Raw genomic sequence first — 21,684 nt, 5'->3', positions numbered from 1 at the left:
CTAATTTTTTGTATTTTTAGTAGAGATGGGGTTTCACCACGTTGGCCAGGCTGGTCTCAAACTCCTGACCTCAGGTGATCCACCTACCTCGGTCTCCCAAAGTGTTGGGATTACAGGCATGAGCTACTGCACCCAGCCAACATGTATTTTCTTTTTCCCTTTTTTTAAAAAGAAGGATCATATTTGTGCATAAAAGGTTATATCCTGATGTTTTTCAATTCAACATTATATCATGAGCATCTCTCCATGTCATTACGCATTTGAAAGCTGGCTGCAAAACACCTCATCATATAGCTACATAACTGACACGATTTACTAGTCCTCTTTTCTAGGACATTTAGATTCTTTCCAATTTTCCCCTATTATAAGTAGTATACAAGTTAAGATCTCTTAATGTAAGTCTATGTCCACTTCCTTAATTCTTTAAGATAGATTTCTATAAATATGAAAACTAGACCAAAGGGAATGGACATTTTAAAAGTCTTTTCTATACTCTGCCAAATTCCTTTCCAGAAGAGTGGTATAAATTTTCAATCTTACCAGTGATATAAAGACTGTCCATCTTATCACACCCTCACCAGCACTCACAGTAGTATGTTAAGAATTTTGCCAATGCAGTCTTTATTCCAAGGCTCAACTTACTGTGGATGGAATGCTAGGTAAAGTGGAGCTTAGCTACCCAAGACCCTCAGCCTCCATGGTCAAGGACAGGAGCTGGAAAAGCTGCTTGCTAGTCAGCTCCCAGCCACTAAATGCTTAAAAGAAGTCCATTTGCTGGCATGTCCCTGCCTTCCCACACCTAGAACAAAGCTTACCTTTGACTTTTCATGACTATCTGCTTTAAGAGGGAAGGCCACCCAGACTCAGGCTCTCAGCCTACCCCAACACCAGGCCTCAGTCCAGCTCTGCCTCCCTAGTCATAATGCCTGTACCCACAAACCCAGCCTCCATGCTGGCCCCTGCAGATACAGACTCCGGGCCTACCAAGCATCAGGCCAGCAACTATGGCCCCATAATCCAGTCCCACCCTAGGTTCCAGACAAAATCAGAGCCAGGTCTGCCCGTGTAGCCCCAATGCCAAATTGGCACCCCTAACTTCAGTTACCAGGCCAGCACCTGCAGACACAGACTCCAGGCCTGCCCAGTGCCAGGCTAGTCTCTATGACCCCCGCTACTTTCAGGTTGGCCCCTGCATTCCCACAATCCAGCAGACCCTGGGTCTAGGCCAACCCAGTAGACCCTAGCATTGGGCTGGCCCTCAGAACCCCAGGACTGCCCCTATGGACCTAGGTTCTAGGCTGGGGCCTGTGGCCCCAGGACCCAGGCTAGTCCTAATGGACCTAGCCTCCAGACACATCCATCAGACTCAGACTCCAGGCCCATTTCAGTGGACCCAGGCACCATGTTCATTCTAGCATCTGGCCAATCTCTGAAGTCCCAGGCTCAAGGCCCAGTCCAGCCCCAGGTCAGCCCTTGCGGACCTAGGCTTTGGGATAGCCTCTCCGCACAAGATACGAGCTCCAGGCCCATGCCTGAGGATTTAATCAACAGGTACACCCCAAGGGATCCAGGATTCAACCCCAACCCCATGGACTCAGCACCAGGCCACCCTGCCTAAGGACTCTAGCAGCAAGGCCACCTGCAGATCACACCAAATGGCCTATCCAGAATCTCTGGGCATGCTGACTAGTGAATGGCTTTTCCAGACAAAGCCAGTATGCAAAAACCATTCACCAGCATAAGTCCCTGCTTCTTCAAATGCACAGACACAAATGCATAGCCATGAGGATCAAGAACAATCAGGGAAACATGTTGCCACCAATGAACAAAATGAAGCACCAGGAACAGACCCTAAAGAAATGAAGATATGCCTGGGCGCGGTGGCTCACGCTTGTAATCTCAGCACTTTAGGAGGCCAAGAGAGGTAGATCACCTGAGGTCAGGAGTTCAAAACCAACCTGGCCAACATGGTGAAATCCTGTCTCTACTAAAAATACAAAAAGTTAGCCGGGCATGGTGGCAGGTGCCTGTAATTCCAGCTACTCTGGAGGCTGAGGCAGGAGAATTGTTTGAACCCAGGAGGCAGAGGTTGCAGTGAGCCGAGATTATGCCATTGCACTCCAGCCTGGGCAACAAGACAAAACTCCGTCTCAAAAAAAAAAAAAAAAAAGGAAATAAAGACACATGAACATGAATTGCCTAACAAAGAATTCAAGATAACTGTTTTAAGGAAACTCAGCGAACTTCAAGAAAATACAGAGAAACAATTAAAGGAAACCAGGAAAACAATAAATAAATAAATAAATTTACAAGAGATTGAAATTATATATAAAAAATCAAATAGAAATTCTACAGCTGAAAAATATGAGAAATGAAATGAAAAATGCAATAGAGAGTATCGACAGCGAAACTGAGCAAAAGAATGAACCTTTGAATCTAAAGACATTATTTGACAATATACAGTTGGGTGAGAAAAAAAGAATGAAAAGAAAGAAAGCTTATGGGATTTATGGGGCAGCTTATGGGATTTATGGGAACTGGAGTTCAAGAAGGAGGAGAGAGAGACAAAAGGATAGAAAGTTTAAAGAAATAATAGCAGAAAACTATACAAATCTGGGGAAAGTTATAAATATCTGGGTACAGGAAGGTCAAAAGTCTCCAATCAGACTGAACTTAAGTAAGGCTATATCAAGAAGTATTATAATCAGACTATCAAAAATAAAAGAGAGGATGCTGGAAGCAGCAAAAGAAAAAACGTAGATCACATATAAGGGAGTTCTAACAGATTTATCAGCAGAAACCTTAAAGGCCAGAAAAGAGTGGGAAAATATATTCAAAATGCTTATGGAAAACCAAAACAAAAAAAAGGTCAACCAAGAATACTGTAGTTGGCAAAGTTCTCCTTCAGAAATGAGGAAAAAACAAACACTCTGCCAGACAAAAGTTGAAGGAGCTTATCCGCACAAGATCTATCTTATAAGAAATGCTCAAGGGTGTTCTTCAAGTAGAGAGCAAGGGACACTATTTAGTAACACAAATATATATATGAAAGTATAGGCTGGGTGCAGTGGCTCACGCCTGTAATCCCAGCACTTTGGGAGGCTGGGGTGAGTGGATCATCTGAAGTCAGGAGTTCGAGACCAGCCTGACCAACAAGGTGAAACCCCACCTCTACTGAAAATACAAAATTAGCTGGGCGTGGTGGTGCATGCCTGTAATCCCAGCTACTTGGGAGGCTGAACTGAAAACTATAAAATTTTGATGAAAGAAATTGAAGAAGACACAAATAAAATGAAAAGATGTCCTGTTTATGGATTGGAAGAATTGATATTACTAAAATGTCCATAGTATACAAAGCAATCTACAGATTCAATACAATCCCTATCAAAATTTCAATGACAATTTTTCACAGAAATAGAATAAACAATTCTAAAATTCATATGGAACCACAAAAGACCCCAAATGGCCAAAGCAATCATGAACAAAAAGAACAAAGCCAGAGGCATCACAGTGCCTGATTCCCAAATCTACTACAAAGCTATAGTAATCAAAACAGTATGTTACTGGCATAAAAACAGACATACAGACTCATGGAACAGAATAGAAAGCCCAGAAATAAATCCACACATTTACGGTCAATTTTTTTAAACAAAGATGCCAAAAAATAAAACATACACACATACACATAGGTTAAACGACAAACACAAAAAGGTCAAAGGACAATCTCTTCAATAAATGGTGTTGGGGAAACTGGATATCCACATGGAAAACAGTGAAATCAGACCCTCATCTCACACCTCACGTTTACAAAAATCAACTCAAAATGCACTGAAGACTTAAACCTAAGACTTGAAACTGTAAAACTACTAGAAGAAAACCTAGGGAAAAAGCTCCATGACATTGGTCTGGACAATGATATTTTTGGATATGACACCAAAAGCCCATGCAACAAAGGTGAAAATAGACAAATGGGATTACTGCAAAAAGCTTCTGTACAGCAAAGGAAACAACAGAGTGAAGAGACAATCTATGTAATGGGAGAAAATATTTGCAAACCATATATTTGATAATGGGTTAATATATAAAATATATAAGGAACTCAACTCCATAGCAAAAGAAAACCTAATTTAAAAATAGGCAAAAACCTATTTTTATAGGTAATTATAAACCTAATTTATAAATAGACACTTCTCAAAAGAAGACATTAAAAATAGTCAACAGGCATATGAGAAAGTGCTCAACATCACTAAACATTCAAGAATTGCAAATTTAAACCGCAATATCACCACATCTGTTAGAATGGCTATTATCAAAAAGACAAAAGGCAATAATAAGTGTCGGCAAGGATGTAGAGAAAAGGGAACCCTTATATACTATTGCTGGGAATGTAAACTAGTACAGTCAGTATGGAAAACAGTATAGTGACTCCTCAACAAATTAAAAATAGAACTATCATATGATCCAGCAATACCACTACTGGATATATATCCAAAAGATAAGAAATCAGTCCGTCAAAAAGATATCTGCACTCCCATGTTCACTGTAGCATTATTCACAATAGCCACACTATAGCACCAATCTGAACATCCATGATTAGATGAATAAAGAAAATGTGGCACATATACACAACAGAATACTACTCAGTTTTTTTTGTTTTGTTTTTTTTTTTTGAGACAAGGTCTCACACTGTCACCCAGGCTGGAGTGCAGTGGCACAATCTCAGCTCACTGCAATCTCCACCTCTTGGACTCAGCCTCCCACCTCAGCCTCCCAAGTAGCTGGGACTAGGCACATGCCACCATGCCTAGCAATCTTTTGTATTTTGTGGAGACAGGGTTTCACCGTGTTATCCAGGTTGGTCTTGAACTCCTAGGCTCAAGTGATCCACCTGCCTCGGCCTCCCAAAGTGTTGGGATTACAAGCGTGAGCCACCACACCTGGCCTACTCAGCTTTCAAAAAGGAAATCCTGTTATTTATGACAACATGGATGAACTTGGAGGACATTATGTTAACCGAAATAAGCCAGGCACACAAAGACAGATACAGCGTGATTTCACTTATATGTGGAGTGTAAAAAAGTCAAGATCATAAAGAAAATAAAATAGTGGTTATCCGAAGCTGGGGGGATCAGGGAAATGCTAGTCAAAGGACATAAAATTTCAGCTGGATAGGAGGAATAAGTAAGTCCAAGAGATCTATTATATATTGTACAGACTACAGTTAATAACAGTATGTTGTATATTTGAAAATTGCTAACAGAGTACATTTTAAGTGTTCTCACCACAAAAATCCTTAAGTATGTGAGGTAATGCATATGTTAAATAGCTTGATTTAGCCATTTCACAGTGTATACATATATCAAAACATCTATATATATAATTTTATGTATTCATTAAAATAAATAATTTTCTTTTTAAAAGAGGAAGAGGCCCCCTGAGGAAAATCAAATAATAACTCATAAAACTGCTGAGGTAGCCTATGTAAGCCAACATTACTGGTTACTCAAGAACATCATTAAGGGCGGGCGCGGTAGCTCACACCTGTAATCCCAGCACTTTGGGAGGCTGAGGCGGGTGGATCATGAGGTCAGGAGATCGAGACCATCCTGGCTAACACAGTGCCCCATCTCTACTAAAAATACAAAAAATTAGCCAGGCATGGTGGCAGGAGCCTGTAGTCCCAGCTACTTGGGAGGCTGAGGCAGGAGAATGGCATGAAGCCAGGTGGTAGAGCTTGCAGTGAGCCAAGATCGCGCCACTGCACACCAGCCTGGGCGCAACAGAGCAAGAGTCTGTCTCAAAAAAAAAAAAAAAAAAAAAAAGAACATCATTAAAAATATAAGCAAGCAACAAAAATTCACTGCTCCTATGAGAAAACCAGCAGTTCAAAATGAGGGAACAAAACTAACCGAAACAAACTATGCCAATAGTCTCTAATAAAATAGTGCAGGAAATAGGAGTTAATATCAACCAATTTATGATTGATATTCCCAATAATATTCAAGAAGATACTGCATTGATAAAACCTAGCCAGGCTTCAATTTAAAAAGGGAGCAAACAAGAAATAAAAAGGAGCTATTGAATAGAAAGCCATAATTGTAAATAAAAAAAAAATTAATGCTCACCAAGAAAATAGCAGATTGGGCGAGGTGCATTGGCTCACTTCTGTAATCCTAACACTTTGGGAGACTGAAGCAGTTGGATCATCTGAGGTCAAGAGTTCGAGACCAGCCTGACCAACATGGCAAAACCCTGTCTCTACTAAAAATACCAAAAAATTAACCGGGAGTAGTGGCGGGCACCCGTAGTTTCAGCTACTTAGGAGGCTGAAGCAAGAGAATCACTTGAACCCAGGCAGCAAAGGTTGCAGTGAGCTGAGATCGCGCCATTGCACTCCAGCCTGGAAGACAGAGCGAGACTCTGTCTCAAAAAAAAAAAAAAAAAAAAGAAAAGAAAAAGAAAATAGCAGATTGAAATGGACACGGCTGAAAATCAAATTAGTATATTAAAAGTCCAAGTTGAGGAATTCTCCCAGCACAAAGATAAAATGATAAAGAAGTGGAAATTATGAGGAAAAAAGATAAGCTGCATGGCAAACTATCAACAATATCCAATTTCAGAATTACTGGACTTCTAGAACGAGAGAACAAAATAGGGTAAATGGGAGCAATAATTAAAGAGATTATAAAAGAAAATATCCTTTAGCTGAAGAAAGCCTTGAGTCTTCCGATGGGAAGGACTCACTAAATGCTTGACAAAAATACTATGAAAAATCCACACATTCATACACACTCAGACATGCACAGATTATCTGACCAAATTCAGAATTTTTAAAAGCTGGAGGCATCACGCTACCTGACTTGAAACTATACTACAAGGCTATAGTAACCAAAACAGCCTGGTACTGGTACAAAAACAGATATATAGACAAATGGAACAGAACAGAGGCCTCAGAAATAACACCACACATGTACAACCATCTGATCTTTGACAAACCTGACAAAAATGAGAAATGGGGAAAGGATTCCCTATTTAATAAATGGAGCTGGGAAAACTGGCTAGCTATTATGTAGAAAGCTGAAACTGGATCCCTTCCTTACACCTTATACAAAAATTAATTCAAGATGGATTAAAGACTTAAATGTTAGACCAAAAACCATAAAAACCCCAGAAGAAAACCTAGGCAATACCATTCAGGACATAGGCATGGGCAAGGACTTCATGACTAAAACACCAAAAGCAATGGCAACAAAAGCCAGAATTGGCAAATGGGATCTAATTAAACTAAAGAGCTTCTGCACAGCAAAAGAAACTACCATTCGAGTTAACAGGCAACCTACAGAATGGGAGAAAATTTTTGCAATCTACCAATCTGATAAAGGGCTAATATCTAGAATCTACAAAAAACTCAAATTTACAAGGAAAAAACAAAATACCCCATCAAAAAGTGGGCAAAGGATATGAACAGACACTTCGCAAAAGAAGACACGTATGCAGCCAACAGACAAATGAAAAAATGCTATCACTGGTCATCAGAGAAATGCAAATCAAACCCACAATGAGATACTATCTCACGCCAGTTAGAATGGCAATCATTAAAAAGTAAGGAAATAATAGATGCTGGGCAGGATGTGGAGAAACAGGAACGCTTTTACACTGTTGGTGGGAGTGCAAATTAGTTCAACCATTGTGGAAGACAGTTGGCAATTCCTCAAGGATCTAGAACTAGAATTACCATTTGACCCAGCAATCCCATCACTGGGTATATACCCAAAGGATTATAAATCATGCTACTATAAAGACACATGCACACGTACATTTATTGCGGCACTATTCACAATAGCAAAGACTTGGAACCAACCCAAATGTCCATCAATGATAGACTGGATTAAGGAAATGTAGCATATATACACTATGGAATACTATGCAGCCATAAAAAAGAATGAGTTCATGTCGCTGGAAACCAGCATTCTTAGCAAACTATCACAAGGACAGAAAACCAAACACTCACAGGTGGGAACTGAACAATGAGATCACTTGGACACAGGGTGGAGAACATCAGACACTGGGACCTGTCGGGATGGAGAGCTGGAAGAGGGATAGCATTAGGAGAAATACCTAATGTAAATGACGAGTTGATGGGTGGAACAAACCAACATGGAACATGTATACCTATGTAACAAACCTGCACGTTGTACACATGTACCCTAGAACTTAAAGTATAATTTTAAAAAAAAAGAAAAGAAAGAAAAAACAAATTTCCAGACAGAAAACAAGCAAGCTAGCTAACTAAAAACAGGTAACCTATTGAGAAAAAGGAGCAGACCAGGATAAGATTTCTCATTTTCAACATCAAATTAAAGTAAAGAATGAAGCAATATTTTCTAACTTTTTAGGGAAAGTGGCATAATCAATGATTTTATACGCAGCCAAACAATTTGTTTGTGTACAGGTGAAAAATATGTACAGATATCCAAGTACTCCGTACACAATACTATATGGGAAAGAAATATGAAGATATTCTTGACAAATACAAAACTTAGTCAAAATTTAAATTCAAGAAAAATGATGCTATATATGAGACAGTGGTTAACAATGAAATCTGTAAGAATTATCAACATAAAATAAGTATTGATAATGTGGCCTAGGAATTTAATGCTACTATTAAGAAATGACACTTAAAACAGAAAAGGTTAGTATCTTTAAAAATTAATATCACTAGGCCGGGCGCGGTGGCTCAAGCCTGTAATCCCAGCACTTTGGGAGGCCGAGACGGGCGGATCACAAGGTCAGGAGATCGAGACCATCCTGGCTAACATGGTGAAACCCCGTCTCTACTAAAAATACAAAAAACTAGCTGGGCGAGGTGCGGGCGCCTGTAGTCCCAGCTACTCCGGAGGCTGAGGCAGGAGAATGGCGTGAACCCGGGAGGCGGAGCTTGCAGTGAGCTGAGATCCGGCCACTGCACTCCAGCCTGGGCGACAGAGCGAGACTCCGTCTCAAAAAAAAAAAAAAAAAAAAAAAAAATTAATATCACTTGTAGTTAAAATTCCATATATTTTCAACAAAACCTAAAAGGTAGGTAGAGGGGGAACAATGAAAACTGCAATTTGGAGGAAAAACTGAATTTCATTTCATTAATTACTTGTGAGATTAAAATACTTTTTTATATGTTTCATAGCTGGCTGCATTTTTTCTCTTTGTGAACTGCTTATCTGTAAGGATATCAGTGTTTTCTAAATTAGTTCAAGAACTTTTTAACATATTAAAGATATCGGCCAGATGCAGTGACTCACATCTGTAATCCCAGCACTTTGGGAGGTTGTGGTGGGCAGATCGTTTGAGGCCAGGAGTTCAAGACCAGTCTGGCCAACATGGCGAAATCCCATCTCTACTAAAAACAAAAAAATTAGCTGGGCATGGTGGCGCATGACTGTAGTCCCAGCTATTTGGGAGGCTGAGGCACAAGAATCACTTGAACTCAGGAGGTAGAGATTGCAATGAGCAGATATCAAGCTACAGCACTTCAACTTGGGCAACAAAGCAAGCCTCTGTCTCAAAAAAAAAAAAAAAAAAAAAAAAAAAAAAAAAAAAGATAACTTTTTTCAATTATATTTGTTATAAATATTTTTCCAGTTTATTCTTGTCCTTTAAACTGTGTAATATTCTCTGATCTGCAGAAGGTAAAAGTTTTATGTATTTAAGTTACACAATCTTTTCCCTTAGAATTTGTGTTGCTCTTTAAAAAAATTAACCTTTTTTATTTTTAGATAATTACAGATTCACCGGCAGTATATAAGAAATAATACAAGCCAGGCACAGTGGCATGCACCTGGAGTCCCAGCTACTCAGGAGGCTGAGGTGGGAGGATCGCCTGAGCCCCAGCATGGGCAACATGGTTAAGACCCTATCCCTTTAAAAAATAATACTAATAGTAATACAGAAATCTCATGTACCCTTTATCCAGTTTCTCCCAAAGGCAACATCTAGCAAAACTATACTACAATATAACTACCAGGATATTAATATTGATACAGTCAGTATACAGAACATTTTCCATCACCACAAGGATCCCTTATGTTGCCCTTTCATGGCACACTCACTCTTTCCTACTCCTATTCCTGTCTTAACTCCTAGCAACAACTGATCAGTTCTCTATTTCTATAATATTGCCATGTCAATTATAAATGGAATCATATAGTATGTAACCTTTGGGAATCAGTTTTTCCCCCTACACTCAGCATAATGCTCCGGAAATTCATCTAGGTTGTTGTACATGTAGTTCATTCCTTTTTATTGCTGAGTGTATACCACAGTATTTATATACCACAGTTTATTCACCTCCTAAAAGACATTCAGGTTGTTTCCAGTTCTTGGCTATTAAAAGTAACCTGCTATAAATATTCACAAAGACTCATATGCAAAAGTTCATAGCGGCTTGAGTCATAAGAGTGCAAAGCCAGGAACAACCCAAACGTTCCTCAACTGGTGAATGGACAAATTATGGTATAAGCATATAACTAAAAAATTAGCCCTAGAATAAAGGCTGTTCTGGACCCAACCTAAAAAATGCTAAAGCCTTAAAGGATTCAACTGTTTTCTATTAACCTAACTGCTAACCTAATGAAATCCAACACTATTTAAAGCACTAAAACAAAATCCAGCACCTAACAATGTAAAGTTTGTAATATCCATCATCAAATCAAAACCTACCAGGTATGAAAAAAATAAAAAAAAAAAGAAATTAGGACCCATTACCAGGAGAATAATTAGTCAACAGAAACATTCCCAGAAATGGCATGGATGATGAAATTAGCAATTAAAACAGTCAAGAAAGCTATTACAGATATACCTCATATGTTTAAGAAAGTAGAGTAAAATATGAATAAATGAGATATAAAAAAGACCCAAATGAAACTTCTAGAAATGATAATATCTGAAATTAAAAAACACTGAATAAGATTAACAGTAGGTTAGATACAGTAGAAGAAGACACAAATAAACCTGAAGACATAGCTGGAAAAACTATTCAAAACTAAGCATGGTAAGGAAAAAAAAACCCTGAAAAACAGTGAACAGAACTTACATGACCTGTGGGGCAATATCAAACATATATGCAACTGGAGAGCCAGAAAGAAATAAGAGAGATACAAAGACACAGATCATTAATAAAATAATGGCCAAAAATATAGGTCATGGGTCTAAGCTTCCACCTTGAGAAACTAGAAAAAGGCAAATTAAACCAAAAGTACCAGAAAGAAAGAAACACAAGTCAATGAAATAAGAAACAAACCAAAAAAAAAAAAAAAAAAAAAAAAAGAAAAGAAACCAAAATATAGTTCTTTGAAAAGACAACAAGGTTGATAAACCTCTGGGCAGCTTGATCAGGAAAAGAAACAAATTACCAGGATCAAGAATAGAAGAGAGTGCATCTCTACAGATCTTACATACATTAAATGGATAATTAGACTATATTATGAACAACTTTATACTAATAACAAAGTTGACAACATGGATGAACTATGTAAATTCCTTGAAAGATACAAAGTATCAAAGTTCACTCAAGAAGTGAATGACCTGAATAGCACTATATCCATAAAATACATTAAATTCATAGACATCTTCCCACAAAGAAAACTCCAGGTCAACTGGGCACAATGGCTCATACCTATAATCCCAGCATTTGGGAGGCCAAGACGAGAAGATTGCTTAAGACCAGGAGTACAAGACCAGGCATGAGTAACTGGGCCTACAGGCATGCACCACCATGCCTGGCTAATTTTTTAAATTTAAAAAATTGAAAAATTAGCCAGGCATGGTGGTGCATGCCTGTAGGCCCAGCTACTGAGGAGGCTGAGGTTGGGGGGTTGCTTGAGCCCAGGAGATCAAACAGTGAGCCATGATCATGTGCCACTGTTCATGGGCAACAGGGCAAGACCCTGAAAAAAAAAAGGGAGAGAGAAAAACAAAAGAAAGAAAAGAAAGAAAAAGGAAAAGAAAAAAAGGAAAAAGGAAAAAGAAAGAAAGGAAGGAAAGAAAAGAAAAGAATAGAAAAGAAAAAAGAAAACAAAACTCCAGACCAAGATAATATCATTGGAGAAATCCACATAACTTGTATGGCATAAATAACAGTAACTCTACAGAAACTTTTCCAGAAAACAGAAAAAGGAACACATCCCAATGCATTTTATGAGGCCAAGATTACCCTGAAATCAAAACCAAAGACATTACAGGAAAAGAAAATCACAGACCAGTATCCCTCACATATGCAAGACCTATACCTTGGAAACTACCATACATTGCTGAGAGAACTTTTAAAAGATCTAAAATGGTGAGATATAACATGTTCATGAACTAGAAGATTCAATATAGTTACTGTATTGATTCTTCCAAATTGATTTAATGATTCAAAGCAGTACCAATCAAAATCCCATCAGGCTTTTTCATAAAAACTGACAAACTAATTGTAAATTTATCTGAAATAGTGAAGGAAATAGCCAAAATAATTTTGGAAAAAAAAATCTGAACAACTTGAACTACCCAAAACCAAGACTTACTATAAAGACGCAGTAATAAGGACCATGTGCTATTGGTACAAGTAGAGACATACAGATCAATGGAACAGAATAGAGCCCAGAACTGACAAGCACATGCATGGTCAACTGGTTTTTCAAGCAAATGTCAAGCTAATTAAACGTAACAAAAGAAGCTGAACAATTGGGTATTTGATATGGAAAAAAATAAACCTCAGTCCTGATACCTCAGACCATCTATAAAGGTTAACTCAAAATAGATCACAGGCCTAAATGTAAAAGCTAAAACCGTAAAATTTCTAGAAAACATGGGAGTTAGGCAAACCTTGGGTTAGGCAAATATTTCTTTTTTTTTTTTTTTTTTGAGACGGAGTCTCGCTCTGTCGCCCAGGCTGGAGTGCAGTGGCCGGATCTCAGCTCACTGCAAGCTCCGCCTCCCGGGTTCACGCCATTCTCCTGCCTCAGCCTCCAGAGTAGCTGGGACTACAGGCGCCCGCACCTCGCCCAGCTAGTTTTTTGTATTTTTAGTAGAGACGGGGTTTCACCATGTTAGCCAGGATGGTCTCGATCTTCTGACCTTGTGATCCGCCCGTCTCGGCCTCCCAAAGTGCTGGGATTACAGGCTTGGGCCACCGCGCCCGGCGGCAAATATTTCTTAAACAGAACATAAAAAATGGGCCTGGCACAGTGGCTTATGCCTGTAATCCCAGCACTTTGGGAGGCCGAAGCAGGCGGATCACAAGGTCGGGAGATTGAGACCATCCTGGCTAACACGGTGAAACCCCATCTCTACTAAAAATACAAAAAAATTAGCCAGGCATGGTGGCAGGCGCCTGTAGTCCCAGCTACTAGGGAGGCTGAGGCAGGAGGATGGTGTGAACCTGGGAGGTGGAGCTTACAGTGAGCCGAGATGGCACCACTGCACTCAGGCCTGGGGGGCCAGAGCAAGACTCTGTCTCAAAAAAAAAAAAAAAAAAAAAGCAAATCATAAAGAAAAAAATGGTAAGTTGGAGTTCATCAAAATTTAAAACTTCTACTCTTTGAAAGATGCTGTTAAGAAAATATAAAGGCAAGCTACATAAAATATTTGAAAAATACAGAAATGACAAATAACTTGTACTCAGAATATATAAAGAACTCTTGCAACCCAACAAGAACCTAATCAACCCAATTTAAAAATTGGCAAACGATTTGAACAGACACTTCAAAGATATGCAGATGGCAAATAAGCACATGAAAAAATGTTCATCATCATTAGTCACTGGAGAAAGGTAAATTAAAGTCACAATTAAGATATCACTTTACACTCACTAGAATAGATAAAATTAAAAAGACTGACAAGACCAAGTGTTACCAAGGATGTGGAGTAACTTCAATTGCCATACACTGCTGGTGGGAAGGGAAAAAGAAGAGCTACTTAGGAAAGCAGGTTGACAGTTTCTAATAAAGTTAAACATGTAGTCAGGCATGGTGGCCCATGCCTGTAATCCCAGCACTTTGAGGGGCTGAGGCAGGTGGGTCACTTGAGGTCAGGAGTTCGAGACCAGCCTGGCCAACATGATGAAACCCTGTCTCTACTAAAAATACAAAAATTAGCCAGGCGTGGTGCCAGGCACCTGTAATCACAGCTACTTGGGAGGTTGAGGCAGGAGAATCACTTGAACCCAGGAGGCAGAGGTTGCAGCAAGCTGAGATTGCTCTGCTGCACTCCAGCCTGGGCGACAAAGTGAGACTGTCTTGAAAAACAACAACAAAAAAAGTTAAATATACAATTACCTTAAACCCAGAAATCTCACTCCTAGGTATAGACCCAAAAAAAAATACAAATATATGTTCAAACAAAGACTCATATGCAGAAGTTTATAGCTGCTTGAGTCATAAGAGTGCAAAGGTAGGAATAACCCAAACGTTCCTCAACTGGTGAATGGACAAATTATGGTATAAGCATATAACTGACTACTACTCAGCAAGAGAAAAAGTATGGATATACTCAATAACAAACATGAATGTCAAAAGTATTATGCTAAATCAAAGAAGCCAATGAGCATATGCAGTATAATCCACTTACACAGAAAAGGCAAAATTAAACGTACAGAAAGCACTTCAGTTGTTGCCAGGAGCAGGAGAAGGGCATTACCTACAAAGAAGGGGGAGCTTTCTGGGGTGATGGAAATGTTCTTTATCAAAATTATGGTGTGATTATACAAACTCTATACATTTGTCAAAACTCATCCAACTGTACATTTAAAACTGGTTAATATTCCTGTTTATATATTATACCTCAATAATGAAGCTGATTTTTAAAAAATCTGTACGATCTCTTTTCTGGGCTGACAGCTAATAAAAAAATGAGAAGATGCTGTTTACCTTCCCAGTCCTCCATGTAAGGAGCCTCCTCAGCTTCTTTCTCTGGAGAAAATCTGTCAATGAATTTTCCTTCTTTCATGACCCTGGTGATTTCTCGGAGCTGATGTAGCAACCGTTTCTCTTGGTCAGAAGTCACAGTCTGTGCTCTGCTTAGAAATATCAGACAATCCAACCATTTAGTGGTAAATACTCCTAGGCAATAGACATAAACATCACTATGGTCTGTCTGGATACTGGAATAGAAAGTGCAATTGCAGCAGATTATTATTCTAGGAATTGATCCTCCAACTGCATAGCTGGGAACTAGAGATGTTAGTCCAATGTTTTGATTTTATAAATGGGAAAACTAAAGCCCAGAATAGATCAAGTGATTGCCCAAGGTCCCAAAATTAGTTAATGTCAATACTAGGACCAGACCCCAGATGTCTCAGCTTTCAGTTCAGTGTTTTTTCAGTGTATCTCAATGCCCTGATTCTCAATCGCCTAACAATTTCACTGTTACTCACATTACTCCATTTACTACAAGCCACTTTTCTCTGAAGCAAGGTCATCAAAGGAAAATGTTCTAGGCCATTAGCGTCAACCAGGAAAATTTATGCTACTAGAAATCATCAGGCTTAATTTACTTGTGCAGGTGTAAGGATAGATTCTAAAATTTCAGAGGTGGGTAATTTTGAAAACTCAATCATCTAGACTAGAGAAATTGGGGAAACTGGGGTCCACAGAGGAGAAATATTGTTTATATATTCATACTGCCACTTAATGGAAGCACTATAACTAAAACCATCCAGGCTTCTGAACACATTCTGTGCAATTCTTGAAGCACAGTGCTCAAGTTCCACATTTTGGAAAACCTGGTTTGAATCCCAACTTAGTTGTGTGGCTCTGGCAAATATCTGCAAAAATAACATGAGACTCAAGGATAACAGTATGATTATTTTCTTTTAGAGGAAAGCACTGCATCACACTGTTAGGCAAACAAGGTCCTACTTAGAAGACTGATAACTATCTGCTTTGAGACCAGTTTTATCTAGCAGCAGGATTTAATGGAGGCTACTTATTCTCCTCTTAAAACCTAAACACAAGTTAATACAACACTTACGAAGGAAAAATTATGTACTCTGTACAAGCCTATGGAGACGGTCATCTATTTTTCTAACAGCCAGTTCTGAGCCTGCACTCATTTCTATGCTCAGTCTAACTTTAGCCTTAATGACTAATAAGGAAAATGAAAAGAGTATTTCTCCTTTCAACATGAAGATAGTAACTGAGGAAAATGAAGAGCCAACATTACCAGAGACCTCAGTAAAAGGAAAAACGAAAACACCATGAGTTCCACTTCTTCCACACCAAGTAGCTTCAAAGCCATGAACTACTAAAGATGCCTGTCTGTTCCACATTCAGCTAAAATCCTATACTTACAGGGCCTCTGACAGCTCTATTCTTCCCATCAGTACAGGAGTCCTGACTCTCCAAAACTGCTCATCTGACCCACATAACCCCTATTTCTTACTGTTAAAACAACCCACTTTCTGTGAGGCTTCTGGGGCTGACTAGAAGAGCTACCCTGCCTATCACAAACTCTTTTCTCTTCAGGTGGCACATGTTACTTTTCCAGACTGTACACAGGGCATTCTGATCTTCAATGAACGAAACAGTCTTAATTCTATTTCCTAAGTCATGGGAAATCAGAAGCCCTTATCCTAAAAGAGGATGGGGAGACTAGAGGAAGCAGAACAGACAAGAGCTCTCCCAGAGAACTCCAAACCAAAGCATCCTCATTTCACTCTAAACAAGTATACCTTTATTGTCCATATCTGGCATTATGCATTAATCATGGTCTACTTTATGATATCTTCTGAATTTATTGCAATGAATATTTTCATGGATTCCTTATCATCTCAACTCGGTTTGATACCCCCAGAGGGCAGTAATAATTAAGTTGACAACAGTATAGGCACAATGCCATGATCACTATTAAGAGCTCAATAATTATGTGTTAGTTTGATTGATCCCCATTTCCTCACCATCCATTATTTTCTTCCACCTCCCTGAATTCTGGATTCCATTCTATCATTTTACCAAAAGTTGCAAAAACTTTTACTCCTAAGTGATTTTCACTTTACTAAGTCCAAGGGTCTTTTTCTCACATTTCATTCTTCTTGACTTCTCTATATTATAGACCATCCTCTGCTTAAAACCTCCTCCTCCCTTAGCTATTGAGACATTTGTATTCCTCCCACTTCTTTAACCATTCCTTTTATCTATGACCCTGGCTCACTTTCTTCCACCCACCTCCCAAAACAATTTTCCCAAGACTCAATCCTAGGACTCTCATTTCTCCATTCTTATAGTCATGCCCTCAGGAAGTTGACCCAGTATTACAGATTAGACCATCACCTCTACAGAAAAGATGTCCTAATGCTACTATTAATCTTGACTTTTCACACAAATTCCCATCTCACAACTCCAGTAATTTCCTGGGCATTTCCACTTGGAGGCCTTGCGACTATGTTAAAGTTAATCTTAAATTCACCTCCTGAAACCAGGTCCCAGTTGGCTCAGAATCGTGAGCAACTCCATGAACAGGAAGACCAGAAGAGGCTGAGTATGGAAGATTCTAAGATGATAGAAAAATAAAAGGGCACAGTTGGGAAATAGCCTCACTAGAATTTTGAATTCTGTAAGCCCAGCAGAATCATCAAGTTCCAAATGCAAGAGTTAAGCACAGAGAATTAAACAGATGTTAATAACACCATTCATGGTTAGAACAGAACTCAGATCAGTAAAAGATTTCAGGATACTGCAGCAGAGTCTGATATGCCTCAAATATTTGGTGATCTTACCTTTCTCCATGGAGATTTTCTCCATCTCTCACTCCCAGCCAATGACTTCCAAACCTGAGCCCTTTGCTCTGACCTCAAGAACCAAATTTCCTATTGCTGTTTCATATTACACATGGATGTTCTGATGGCATCTCAGACATACTCAGTGCTGAACTTATGATCTCAACTCCAAAGCCTTATGTACTTTCCCTTCTTTTGTATATTATCTTGGAATGCCATAATCTTCCTTCCAGTTTGGCTGTAAATCTCCAATGCATCTCTATTTATTTATTCTTCTTCATTGCTCTTATCTGGTTAGTAGTCTTCTTTTGGGAAACAAACTCATCTTCCATTCACAGTGCAAAGGTTAGCGTGAGCCATCCATCCCCCACCTCTCCTTCAAGGGTGGCCATGTGACCCACAGCTAATCATCACATTCCATCCCCTTGGCTGCAGGGATTGATTCAGGGATAGATATAGGACCCAAGTTGAGCTAACTTTACTTTTGGACCTTGAACACAGTGAAGCCTGAACTGAATACTTTGACATTAAATTCATCCTGGCAACAGTCCATGAGGAGACTGTCCCTTTGTTCCTACTCCCTAAACACCCAAAGCTGCTCTGGTTACCACCCTTCCTGAAACCTGGATGTTCAGTTGTTCCTTTGACATTATGAGCTACCCCACATTCTTCCAATAAGTTCTGCCTCCTCGTACTTCAAACTTTTTGCTAGCCAGAGTTGGCTGCTTGCAACCAAGAAACCTGATACAGCCTGTGATTTTTTTTCTTCCATTAGGTGCCCTTAACTTGGCCCCACTTTTCCACTCTCACTGGTCTATTTATTACCATTTGCTGAAACCTTTTCAATAATGTTCCAGCATACAGTCACTCTATATATTACTGTAAGAGTTATTTTTCTAAAGCATAGCAAATCGTGATATTTCTCCTCAAAAGCCTTCAGAGTCAAAATAAGCATGTGTTGTCGGGGGAGAGAGGAGCTAGGCATACGAAAAAGTATATGCCAAGTCCAGAGGCAAAAACATACAGGTATTTTAGAGGAACAGCAAGTGGTCGGTGTGGCTGGACCACAGAGAGAGTGACGAAGAAAGATAAAGCAAGAGAGGTACAAAAGGCCAGGTCACTCAGGACCATGTAAGCTATGTTAAAGATTCTATGCTTTTTCAAAATCAAAAGGGACCTGCTGAAGGATTAAAACAAAAGAGATAATCCATCTGTTTGGAAAACAGAAAGAAAACTGAAAGGTGGCAAAATTAGAGAAACCACATGAGATAGTTATGACCTATGTCAAAAACAGGTATTCATTCACTCACTCATGCACTCACTCACTCATTCTTTCTTCTACTTCATCTAATATTTTTTGGAGCCTTTTATGTGCCTGTGCTAAGCTCTATAGCTAAGAAGGACAATCCCTGACCTCACAGAGCCTACAGTCTTTTGCAGGGAGACAGGCTTATTAATTAAATAGAAATGACAAGACATGGTGATTAATGAGATATGGGAAGTAAAATAAAAGGTGAATCAAAGATAACATCTAATTTCTGCTTTGGGCAACCAAGTGGACGGTGAAGCCATTTGCTGAGACGGAAATTAAAGGTAGAGTAGGTTCACTTGGGGGATAGATGATGAATTCCATCTTGGACATTCATTCATTCAATAGATTATTTATCATATGAGGAGGATAAAGGTAGGTATCTATGAGATATGTCCAGTGGGCTCTGTATATAGAGGTCAGGAACTGAAGTAAAGGACCTCAACAGAGAATGGTCATGATTTCCTCTTCTACCACAAAAGCGTACAAGTGCTTTTATCAAAAGTGAATAGGGGCCAGGAACGGTGGCTCACAACTGTAATCCCAGCATTTTGGGAGGCCAAGGTGGGCAGATCACCTGAGATCAGGAATTCGAGTTGAGCCTGGCCAAAATGGTGAACAACCTTGCCTCTACTAAAAATACAAAAATTAGCCAGGTGTGGTGGTATGTGCCTGTAGTCCCAGCTACTTCGGAGGCTGAAGCAGGAGAATCACTTGAACCTGGGAGATGGAGGTTGCAGTGACCTGAGATCGCACCACAGCACTGCAGCCTGGGTGACAAAGAGAGACTCTGTCTCAAAAAAATAAAAAATAAAAATAAAATAAAAAAAATAGTTATTCTAATTCACTAAGTATTTACTTAGTACCTACTAGACAAACACACTGAAAAAAATGGGCTAAGTCTAGCCTCAAAGAGTTTACATTCCAGGAATTCATGGCAAAAATCTGTAGCCCCACGCACGTACTCAACACGCCCACCAGGGCACTTTGCTGCCAGAGGGTGCACCGTCCCTGCTTTTTTCATCGTCTGCTTGACCATACCATGCTTCTAGCAGGTAAATTGTTACAACTGGGCATGCTATTCCAGAAGGAATACAGCCTGTGATTTTTTTTTCTTCCATTAGGTCCCCTTAATTTATCCCCACTTTTCCACTCTCACTGGCCTATTTCTTACCATTTGTTGAAACCTTTTCAATAACCTTCTAGCATGTAGTCACTCTATGTATTACTATAAGAGTTATTTTTCTAAAGCACAGCAAATCGTGACATTTCTCCTTAAAAGCCTTCAGAGTCAAAATAAGTGTGTGTTGTGAGGGAAGAGAGGACCGAAGTCATAAGGACAGAAATCAGGACACCTCACTTCTGATTCCTAGATCCTTTCCTTACTCTTTGTGTCCTTGAGATGAACACTGTGCTTAATATCAGACAAAACATGGCACAAGACTGACATTCTAGGATGTTTCATTATTCAAATATGTGTACAGACCTACATCCCTCACAAGTAAAAGCTTTCTGAAAAGTTTTATTAGATAATATCAAAAACTTTCCCCATATTTCTGTTCTTACTTAAGCATTAATGTAAAGTTTCAGAAAGTTTCAGAAACTGTAGAGTTTTCAAATTTTAAGCCAATATCCCACAGTTATGGAATATTATATAAAAGGACTTAACAGGCTGTAAATGAATGTGTCTTCTGCTTTACCCCCAGAAACCCAGAGATGTGATACAATTTTGATCTGACAGAACAAATACTGGAATATTTTGGGCTTTTCTAATAATCATAGGAGCACAGACTTGTAAAAGAACAAATGCCACAGAAACTGAGGTTAAAGGACACAGACTGTAAGTATAAAAGGGAAAACATGTAGAAACATGGTGCTACGGTTTGAATATTTGTCTCCTCCTATACTCATGTTGAAACTTAACTGCCATTGCAACAGTATTAAGAGGTGGGGCCTTCATGAAGTGATTAGGACATGAGAGCAGAGCCCTCATGAACAGATTAATGCCATTATCTCAGTGGGTTAGTTATCCCAAGATGGGCTGTTATAAAGTGGGGCTGGCCTCTGGTGCCTCCCTCTTTTGCATGTGCTTGCTTGCCCTTCTGCCTTTCCATCATACGATGATGCAGCAAGAAGACCCTCACTAGATACCTCCTATAAAACTTGGACTTCACAGCCTCCAGAACCGTGAGCTAAATAAACCTCCATTCTTTATAAATTACACAGTCTGTGGCATTCAGTTATACCAACAGAAAACATACAAACATATGGGCTGCTTAGCCCTTACAGTTTTTAGGGCATAAGTCCCATAGGGCCTACCTGTAAGGATAAAAGATGTTGGATTCAGGAGTGTCAGAGAGAAAAATCACATCTTAGAACTAAAAAATGAGAGATTTGGTAAAGAGCCAGGAGCCATGCTCTCTCTAGTGGGAAGACAGCTGCTCCCCAGTTCCTAAGAGGCAGGGTGGAAAGAGTTTTACACAATCTTTGCCATGCTGCAGGCTTTAATCAATATGTTCCCAAGAAGTCCACACCTCAGCATCTTACAAAAAGTAAACATTTTGGGCTAGGACCTGTGGCCCCTGAAATGAGACAGTACAACTTCAGATGTAGTACAACAAGGAGATGT

The 21,684-nt window shown here is 39.3% G+C and overlaps 1 protein-coding gene across 9 annotated transcripts in view; it reads right to left on the bottom strand.

The window, feature by feature from the left end:
* Positions 1 to 21,684, bottom strand: part of LOC105488732 (RIC3 acetylcholine receptor chaperone) — a 70,208-nt gene that overhangs the window by 18,383 nt on the left and 30,141 nt on the right. For 8 of the 9 annotated variants that reach the window (XR_011610861.1, XR_011610860.1, XM_011753071.2 and 5 more), the window contains one exon: positions 14,901 to 15,049. Coding sequence is in view for 7 of the 9 variants with exons in the window: in XM_011753071.2 (XP_011751373.1) it covers positions 14,901 to 15,049 (149 nt within the window). In the remaining 2 variants the exon portion in view is untranslated. The remainder of the gene's footprint in view (positions 1 to 14,900; positions 15,050 to 21,684) is intronic. The other variant, XM_011753073.2, reaches the window with a different exon arrangement.

Source organism: Macaca nemestrina, chromosome 12, assembly GCF_043159975.1.
Source record: "Macaca nemestrina isolate mMacNem1 chromosome 12, mMacNem.hap1, whole genome shotgun sequence".
NCBI lineage: Eukaryota > Metazoa > Chordata > Mammalia > Primates > Cercopithecidae > Macaca > Macaca nemestrina.
The sequence above is the reverse complement of the archived record's forward strand: the minus strand, read 5'-3'. Positions and strand labels throughout refer to the sequence as shown.